The 9,710-nt window shown below is 35.0% G+C and overlaps 1 protein-coding gene across 1 annotated transcript; it reads right to left on the bottom strand.

Annotated features, from left to right (window-relative positions):
- Positions 1-1,777: 1,777 nt before the first annotated feature.
- LOC132067122 (uncharacterized) lies at positions 1,778-5,715 on the bottom strand. The gene is made up of 9 exons (XM_059460247.1): positions 5,111-5,715; positions 4,462-4,573; positions 3,867-3,903; positions 3,669-3,738; positions 3,486-3,590; positions 2,805-2,955; positions 2,456-2,538; positions 2,245-2,338; positions 1,778-2,159 (listed from the first exon to the last, which is right to left on the bottom strand). Exons 1-9 carry the CDS (start codon positions 5,139-5,141, stop codon positions 2,072-2,074), a joined length of 771 nt encoding a protein of 256 aa, XP_059316230.1. The 5' UTR covers positions 5,142-5,715; the 3' UTR covers positions 1,778-2,071.
- Positions 5,716-9,710: the final 3,995 nt, after the last annotated feature.

The following is a 9,710-nucleotide window of genomic DNA, read 5'->3' as shown; positions in this document are numbered from 1 at the left end:
TCTTCCCCTGTAGTAAAGATGGTTACAGTCAGGTCCATTCTTGCCATTGCTGCTATTAGACATTGGCATATCCAGCAAATGGATGTGTTCAATGCCTTTCTTCAAGGTGACCTAAATGATGAGATCTATATGGAATTACCACAAGGATTTAGAAATCAGGCGGCGACAAGACCAGTTTGTAGACTTCTTAAATCCTTTATGGTCTAAAATAAGCTCCAAGACAGTGGAATTCAAAGTTTTTGGAAGCTTTCTTCACCTTGATGTTACTTGGAGTCAGTATGATCATTCACTCTTTATAAAGAAAGTAGAAAATGAACTTTTTGTGATACTTGTCTATGTTGATGATATACTAGTTACAGGTAGCAGTCTACAATTGATCAAAGACACCAAAGCAGCATTACATCTATCCTTCAAAATGAAAAATTTAGGAGAATTAAGATACTTTCTTGGCATTGAGTTGGCCAGGTCCAAGTCTGGTATTTTAATGCATCAAAGGAAATACACTTTAGAGTTAATCTCTGAGTTGGGATTAGGAGCAGCAAAACCAGTTGCTACTCCTCTTGAAGTCAATGCAAAGTTAACCCCAAAAGAAGTTGATGATCTGATAAAGAGTTCTACAGGTCAGGGGGAGAATTATCCATTGGCAGATGTTAGTACTTATCAAAGAATTATTGGCAAATTGCTTTACTTAACTATAACCAGGCCTGATATAGCCTTTAGTGTTCAGACTTTAAGTCAATTTCTACATCAGCCCAAGAAGTCACATTTAGATGCTGCTATGAGAATAGTGAGATATGTCAAAGATCAGTCAGGGCATGAAATTCTTTTGTCAAGTAACAGTCAAGAGCAGGTCTCAGCCTACTGTGATGGTGATTGGGCAGCATGTCCAAACTCAAGGAAATCTGTAACAGGTTTTTTAGTGAAGCTAGGTGATTCCTTAATTTCCTGGAAATCAAAAAAGCAAAGTACAGTTTCAAGGAGTTCAGCTGAAGCTGAGTATAGAAGCCTAGCCTCAATAGTTGCTGACTTAACTTGGATTCTGGAATTGTTCAAAGAAATTGGAGTTCAAGTCACATTACCAGTTCAAGCTCATATTGACAGAAAAGCAGCAATGCAAATTGCTGCAAATCCAGTGTTCCATGAAGGAACAAAACACATTGAAATAGATTGCCACTTAGTGAGAGAAAAAATTCAGAAAGGAATGATCAAGACAAGTATGTACCAACAAGAGATCAACAAGCAGACTTATTGACCAAAGGCCTTAAAAAGTTTCAGCATCAGTAAGTGTGTTCCAAGCTAGGGGTACTTAATGTTTTTGCACCACCTAGCTTGAGGGGGAGTATTGACAGAAATGTAATGTAGACTAGAGGGTAGATTAGCCATTTTATATGTTCAATTAGTTAGTTAACTAATCCTGAAATTAATTACAATTAATAGTTAGTTAGTTGTAGTATATATATATACACTGTATATTACAGCTGTATACGGTCAGTTAGATGAGTACACATTTTACTCTTACTCTTCTCCAAGATTCAACTCTCTTAATTCTTCTCTCTAATCAGAAACTTAATAGTAGAACATGGGATTGCGGTTACAAGATTTAAGTCTTAGTGGGGTATTTAGTAGGATGAATTACACCACCACTTTTTTGTCAATTTATGGCCACTATCATGACAAGAAATAATGTGTACATATGTACACAAGTCAAAACCACACCCAACGATATCCATGTAGCAGACTATAGTAATTCAAACCATCAAAATTTTGAATAAACAAATTTAATTTTGGAAGTCAAAACTGTTATTGAAGAGAACAAAATGTCAAATTATTTGTGTCTACAAGTGAATGAAAATAACACACATCCAAAATTTTATTATACAGAAAATTTTAAGGCAAAATTGGAAGACTAAGTCCTAGCATTCACCATAAAGCATATATAGTATTAACTACATGAGAACTCTGTATACTCCTCCTTGTTACTGCTTCCCCATTTTGCTTGGCATTGTATAATGACAAAGCCTCTTTTCTTTTTTCATCAGTTATGTTGAATATGAAATAGTTGTAATGGAGTTTATCGTCGAGAACTTTCAAGACCGAGCCTTGCAGTTAACCAATTACAAACCTCATCCATTTCCCTTGGCACTGTGTAATGACCAATCCTGTAAAATAAGTTGGTAATTTACATTACTCTTTCTTAAATCGTGAGAACAACTAATTTTTATTCCAGAAAAGAAAAGGGGTTACCCGTCATAAGCTTTGAATTGAAGATTCCGGAATCCAGCTGAGCTCAAGACATAGGAAGCCCTCTCTCCATATCGATAAGGAACAACTTCATCACCTAATAAGTACAGATAACCGTGTTAAGATGGATATGTAGACTGTATATACTTCATATGAATCACATTATATGAAATAATGCAATATGTCGCAATGTTCAATATTTGCAAGTGCATACATTTTCCATGACACAGTAGAATGGGTAAAGATGCAGCACATCTTGCAGCCTCATGTGATCCTTCAATCTCGTTCCTCACATTCCTGCACAATATCAGTTGTAGCTCCTCATGACATTTGTCTTTCAGAATATAAGGATAAACAGAAACATAAAAGAAAAATAACTTTTTAAATTTCTCTTCCTTCTCTTTCCTTTTGTGTAGTTCATTTTTATAGCTCTTGAACAGTAATATGTTTTAAAATTTCAGCACCTAGTGCTTGTGATTTTCCATATTATTGCTCAGGTTAAAGAGAGAAAAAATGAAAAGAGAGAATCAAAAGAGCTATAGTTTGAAAAATGATTTGCGCACCTAGCACCTGGAAGCCACCCACTGAGGCCTATGACAGCCCTCAAGTTGACAGGGTAAGGGTTTCCGTTTCCATATTTTCCTAGAGCAAAACAAGTCGCTGAGTAGAGGGCAGTGGCTGCACCCATGCTGAAGCCTCCAATACCAAGTTTAACTGTATAAGACATAGTAATTTGCTCATCAAACAAATAAAACAGTCTGATCAAACAATTTCAAGAAAAATGATTTAACTTCTTAGGTGTCAATATCGCGAATCAAGACCCTAGCATGAAAAGGGAAGGTCAGAGAGGTTGTCAATGTTGCGAATCAAGACCAAGGGAAGGTCAGAGAGGAGGACAAATAAGCCTGCTATGAGCCTGTGAGAACTAGTTGATGTTAATTGAGCATTCACATTAGTGGTCATTTTACTAAAGAAATAGCTCATCAGCATTTTTTTTTTTTTTTACCGAAAACATCAACTGTTTATTATCAGTTTTAGAACTTTTATCCAAACACGTAACTGTTTATTCATACAACTAATTTCAACACTTAAAAATGTTTATCAACACATAATGCTTGTCAGCTATTTATAATCAGCTTATCCAAACAAGCTTCTAGTGAATTAATTTTGATACAAAGAATACAGGGGAGATACCAGCCTTTTGGTTATAATAGTCTATAATGATGGATAGTAAAGAGACTTACCATCAGCAGGTTCAGTTGACAATAAGTTTGCAATGTGTGCAACGGATGCCTCTAAGCCTTCAAGATCATTAGTAGTATCATCAGAAAGTTCTCCCCCGTCAAACCCTGGAACAGGAAGCATATTCCTTTTATAATCGCAGATATAAAAGGTCACCATGTCGTAGTTATCGTATGGATACTTACATGCAGTGCAAGGAAATCCACCAAGTATAGCCACGGGGCGAGTTGGGGCCGTTGGACATATCCATTTGATCTGCAAGTTCATATAGGCAAAAATCATCGTCTAGGACAAGGAAGAATATACCTCAATTGAAAAGCAATGTTGCAAGAATACCGTCTAACCACATAAAGCAAAAAAAGGTTAACTAGTTCTCCACTTACATTAGGAAGGGCTAGGCTTTCCAACTGTTGAGAAGAACTGCAAAAAGAAACAAACAAATTAGCAGATACTACAAAACATTTCTTGTCTTTTGTTTAGCTTAACATAAATAAGCTAAAAAGCATTTAACATTTGAATGACTTCCTTATAGGACATGTCAAAACGCTGACATTCTCTTAACCAACTTTTCTTCTCTTGTTTTGTCGATGATCTCACACTTTACAAACTTTATTCTAACAATTGGTAAAGTAAACTCCACTTAGAGAACAGAATATCTGGCTTTTGAGTGATGTGATTATTTTTGTAGTTGCTTTTACATTTTGAAAAGTGACACAAATGAAGGAAGAATCAGGTTATTTGTATAAATTGTCCATCATGACTTTGTTGTATATTTCTCCAAAGGAGCCTCAAAGGCAATAAACAAGTGCAAAAACAGGGAATACACCAAAGTGATGTCTTATCTTGGGTACTTTATACAATTCCTTTGCTTCAGATTAGAAAAAAATTGGCTGAAGGAAGCATGAGACTATATAGTGTGACGCCCTTTTTAGAAAATAACCAAAAATATGTTCGGCTTAAAAGCAAAAAGGAACTTACCTAGAACCATTATCACCGAGGCCATGCAGCCAAACCATTGTAGCCTGGTGTTTTCCTTTAGGCCTCACTACATATGTCCTTCCGAACTCCAGCCTCCTTGCCGTTCTACTTCCTGTAATATTGTTAACCAAGTTAATTTCTTTGATAAAGATATAAAAGAGACAATAAAGGGAGAAAAAGTTCCCAGAAAGACAGCTAGACATCAAGAATAAGGAAAAGCTACTCTTGTTGATAACTACCACAATGTCAATGTAACTACCACAATGTCAATGTAGCTTTTCAGAATTTAAAGCTAAAAGCCCTTAAACTTATTTGCTTTTTATCCTCTACAAATTGAAGCGACAAAGAGCTGAATCTCAGTGCATATTGGCAATAAAGCCAAAAAAGGCCTTAAATTAATTTAAGCCTTTTAAAGGATGCACTAAAAACCAAAAAAAAAAAAAAAAAAATGAAAGCTGGAATTAGTTATGAACTTCATAACTAACAAATTTTTGTGACAATCCGTCGCTAAATAGGATCAACGACGGATTTATTGTTTAGCTACAGAATTTGTCTGTCGCCAGTTCCTATTTTTTTTTAGTAGTGATGCATAATGCAAAGTCCGTGCGAAGAACCAAAGGGAAAGAAAAGCTTGTAAATTGCAACTAACCAGAGCCCATGGAAGAATTTATGTAACTCATATCTGTCTTCACAGATGAAATGCAACCTTCAGTATAGTTTTGAAAGTCCAACTCTCTCAACAACAATAAATTGAGAAGTGATATATGCTGAGTTGAAGAAAAGACAACGTTTTAGTCCCTATTTATACACAAAGGAGTAGGTACAAAATGGAATAATAAAACATCTGAATATGAAAACAACAACTAAGTATGTGTGTAACAGCTGCAAATTGTGCCTATACAACCTAGAAAACTGATAAAGAAATATAGAAAGCATCAATGAAAAGGAGTGTAAAACAGAAGGAAAAAAAAAACATGCAATCTTTTCAACCGTGTAAAGAAGAGAATCAAAATAGAACAACAATTCATCCGTCCATTCCCCTGAAGAGGGTTCTAAAGAATCTATGCCATAAAAAAAAGGAAATGTTACAACTATAAGCTTTAAGAATACTACTGAAAACAAGAAAGGAATAATACCAACTTGGTATGAAAGAAAATTTTAAATATCATTCTTTCAATCATTTGTTTATGTATTTTGATGATTGATGGATCCCCATTAACTTTAAAAGAAAAAAAAGTGAAGCTCAAATTGTCCAATGTATCATCATGGCCACATTGTTATGCATTAAAAAAATGCAGAGATGATCAAGAATTTGAAGAAATGAGCACATTGGGCTTACCAACTTGGAATTCTTTTAGGGTAGGTTTGAGGGGTTCATCAGAACCTTCTTCCCCGGAAAATTATACTGTATGTATAAGGTTAATTTTTTAATTTTTTAATTTTTTTTTTTATTTATTTTTTTTATTTTTATTTTTTACTTACACATGTATAATAGATGTTACCCCTGGACTTTTTCGTGTATTTACTTCTCTATATATTTTAATCCCTTAATAAAAATTCTGACTCCCTACTGCTTTTAGGTGGAAGCCTGGAAGGGGCAAACAAACATATGGAAAAGCAAGTGAACTTTATACGCTCTCTCTATCACTTTCTTGATTAGCCACCTATTTGCCTATTTTAGTCCCTCAAAGTCATTTTCTTGTGGGTACATATGGTTGCCCCAAGTCTCAAAGTCATCATAAGTTTTTTGTTTGTTTCTAGTGATGGGTGACTCCACAACAGAAGAACAAGTTTAAATGGACCGATCACCTATCTGTCATGCAGAATTTTTAGTCATGAATTTGGAGTACCACTATACAACATGTTTGCAGTTTGGTAAAGGCTAAAAACTGTTACTGTACCCGTGTCTCTTGCTCTGTATTCTAAAGATTCCCCTTTGCTGGGGTTAGTTTCACGTGTTGTTATCCAACTGTCAGTTTAATGTTATAAAAGCCAGAATGGTATTTTTATAATGGACAAGGATTAATCATTATAACATTTTATGGTGAAATTTACCATTGTATCTGAAGTTCGGGCATAAATGACTGAAGTCTGGCTCGGGCAAGCCAAATTTTCATTGTGTATGTCCGAACTTGACCAAAAAATACCTGAAAATTTGCTTGTGCAAGCAATATGTCAAACTCCAGGCAAAATCTATAATTTCTGAGACGAAGTTTTGCAACTTAAATCACGCATGTCGGAAGTTAATTTTGAAGTAGTTAAACTTACAAATATTTACAAGAGATCGAAAAACAGTTATCTGAGCACTTCCCCCACTAAAGGACCTTCAATTTTCCACCTTCTCCTCCCCTTTTATTTTTGAACAAATTGATTCAATCACGTCTATATTTAGCAGGAGTATTTTTTCAGTTAGGAACTCGAGAAAAGAAAGCAGTAAATTGAAAGGCTGATATAACCATATCCGGAAGAATTCAATGCCTTCTCATTTTCATTTTCTGCTCCCTTAATATTCATAAATCCACCTATATTTTAAGAAAAAAGGAAAGGAAAAAAAACTTTAATTTAATTTGTAAAGAAAAACAATTTAACAAGAATCAGTATAGTATTTTTCTTTTGAGAGAAAAAGAAACAGTCTGTTTGAAGGAAAGGGAGATAAGAGTTCCAGTAAAAACATTCAAGAGTATACTTTCCTTTTTCAAGAGAATTCAAAAGGTATAATTATGTCTACATGTGTGGCCAGTACCATTCAGCCTAAAGAGAAAGCAAGATAATTCCTTGAGCCTCAGGATATCTCTCTCTCTTCTTTTCATTTTTCACTCTCAACTTCCAAATTTCAAAAACTAGAAACACAGATTTTTTCCACCTGCATTCAGTGGGAAATTTGTGCTATAAAACATAATTTTTCCATCTCATTCCTACCGAAACAGCTCACTGACAAACCGTATGGTGGGAACCGGGTTCCCAATCAATCGAACTTCCTAATTTTTCCATGTGAAAACAATATTTTTTTTTTCTGACTGATTCAATAAAAATATTTGTGGAAATAGCCACTAAACATTTTTCAATGGAAATTTTCAATGGAAAAATAGTGATATTTAGTAGTATATAAATACATTTTACTGTTTCTATTTCTTATGACAATCTTTGACGGACCATTTCTAAAAATATTCATATCAAAAGTACTCCATAAAAATTGCTTATAATTTTAAAGATGTTCTGTTATTTCTATAATAGAATATTGCATAAATCAAAGCGAAAATCAAAGTGTTCTCAAATATAAAAGTATGTTAATATTTTTAGACGTACCAAAAAGAAAGAAGAGAGTATGAGCCTGTTTGGATGGGCTTAAAATAAGAAGCTTATAAGCTGGAAACAACTGATAAGCCAAAAAAAAAAAGTTGGGGTAGGTTAACTTGGGCAATTCTACGAATTGCCCTTCGTTTGGGGTGGTCTCTAAATTTTGCCCCTCATATTTGAAATCTTTAAATTTTGCCCTTCGGCTAAAACCCAGGTTCCGGGTTCGAACCCACGCGCAAATCAAAATTTTAAAAAAATTAAAGGCAAGTTTAAATTTATTTATGCCCCCAACGGCATACACTTGAAGGAATTACAAAGTTATGCCGGACCCGCATACTTATGCCTTATGGGCACTTGGCATAAGTGATGTCGCTTAACTTTGATAATTCATTCAAAAGTTTATGCTGGATCCGCATAAAAGTTTGCCCATTAAAAGTATGCCCCCACCGATAACTTTGTGAAGGAATAATTCCTTACTTATGCCTTATGCGGCGTATTGGCATAAGATGCGGTCCCAGATAACTTTGATAAAGTTTGCCGGGTCCGGCATTAAAGTTTGCCCATTAAAAGTATGCATAACTTTGTGAAGGAATTATCAAAGTTATGCTCGGACCGGCATACTTATGCCAAGTCTCCATTTATAACGCATATGCCGATCCGCATAAAATGTGTAATTCCTTAACAAAAGTATGCCGGGTCCAGCATACACGCGACCCAAACCTTGTCTTGCGATTATTTTTTTTTTAATTTATGCTTGAACGGGGGTTCGAACTCAGAACCTCATTATTTCGGCGCGAAAGCTCAAAGTTGCAATGCGAAGGGCAAAAATTAAAGACCAAAGAATATGAGGGGCATAATTTAAAGACCACAAATATGAGGGGCAAAATTTAAAGACCACCCCAAAAGAAGGGCACTCCGCCCAAAAAAATGGGTTAACTTATTTTTTTGGGCTTATAAGAAACGAACATTATGTTCGCTTTTATAAGGTAAGCCAAACGAGCCCAATTATTTTTTTGGGCTTATTTTATGCACAAAAATGACTTATAAAATTTTGGTACCAAACACTCAAAAAAGCTAAAAACAGCTTATAAGCAACTTATAAGCCAATCCAAATGGGCTCTATACCTAACTACACTCGGGTGTTTTGCACAAATAGGAATATTTTGCATCATTATGTACCTTTTGTACCCTTTAAGGAATTTGGGCAAAATTAGAGTAGCATTGGCTCTATACACTTGGAAGAATGAAAATTACGCTTTCATAAGTCGTATCGGGGGGTCATAACTTCAAGTACAATTTTCATTCTACCTATTTTTTAATTGTCCACAAGTTATGCCGAATTGACAAACTTATCTTGTTCAAAGGTCATGCCCCGTCGGCATGACTTTAAATACATCTTCATTCTATCGTTAAATTGTTCACAAGTCATGTTGAATTTGACAAACATGCCTGTTCACAATTCATGCCAGATTGACAAGATTAGTCTGTGTTGCAATGTTGTTCAATACTTCAATTTTTCACAAGTTATGCTGGATTGCCAGCACGTGCTACTGCGCTTATTCTATTAATCTTGTTATATTGTACACAAGACCAACCATACTGCTATGACTTGCATATGTTATTCCTTTTAGGTCCTTCACATGGATGCTCTATTGGGCAGAAATATAAATGTTTGTATCTATGGTGAAGGTAAAAAATATGGGTTTGAAATAGGAAAGGCGAAAAATTCAAAGAAGGAAAAAGGCCTACAAGATCAGGCCCAACTTTGCAATCAACAAATTGGGCCTCATTTAGAACAATTGCACAAGAAGGCCAGATGAATGCCTCTTCAGCCTACACACATGCTCAACCTGATGACTCACAGATATTATAAGCTTCCAATATTCCTTTGTGTACAGCTCATTGTAATTTGTTAGTAGGCAACAAGTGATAATTAGACAGGTGTGCAAATT

The sequence above is a fragment of the Lycium ferocissimum genome, chromosome 8 (genome assembly GCF_029784015.1).
Source record: "Lycium ferocissimum isolate CSIRO_LF1 chromosome 8, AGI_CSIRO_Lferr_CH_V1, whole genome shotgun sequence".
Classification (NCBI taxonomy): domain Eukaryota; kingdom Viridiplantae; phylum Streptophyta; class Magnoliopsida; order Solanales; family Solanaceae; genus Lycium; species Lycium ferocissimum.
The sequence above is the reverse complement of the archived record's forward strand: the minus strand, read 5'-3'. Positions and strand labels throughout refer to the sequence as shown.

Bases quoted from the DNA above. Each gene is read 5' to 3' on its own strand.
- LOC132067122 (XM_059460247.1), bottom strand. From the start codon at position 5,141: ATGAGTTACATAAATTCTTCCATGGGCTCTG. The intron at 3,739-3,866 runs GTAAGTGGAGAA...ATGAACTTGCAG, and splicing joins AAAGCCTAGCCCTTCCTAAT to ATCAAATGGATATGTCCAAC. The intron at 2,956-3,485 runs GTAAGTCTCTTT...TGTCTTATACAG, and splicing joins GTCAACTGAACCTGCTGATG to TTAAACTTGGTATTGGAGGC.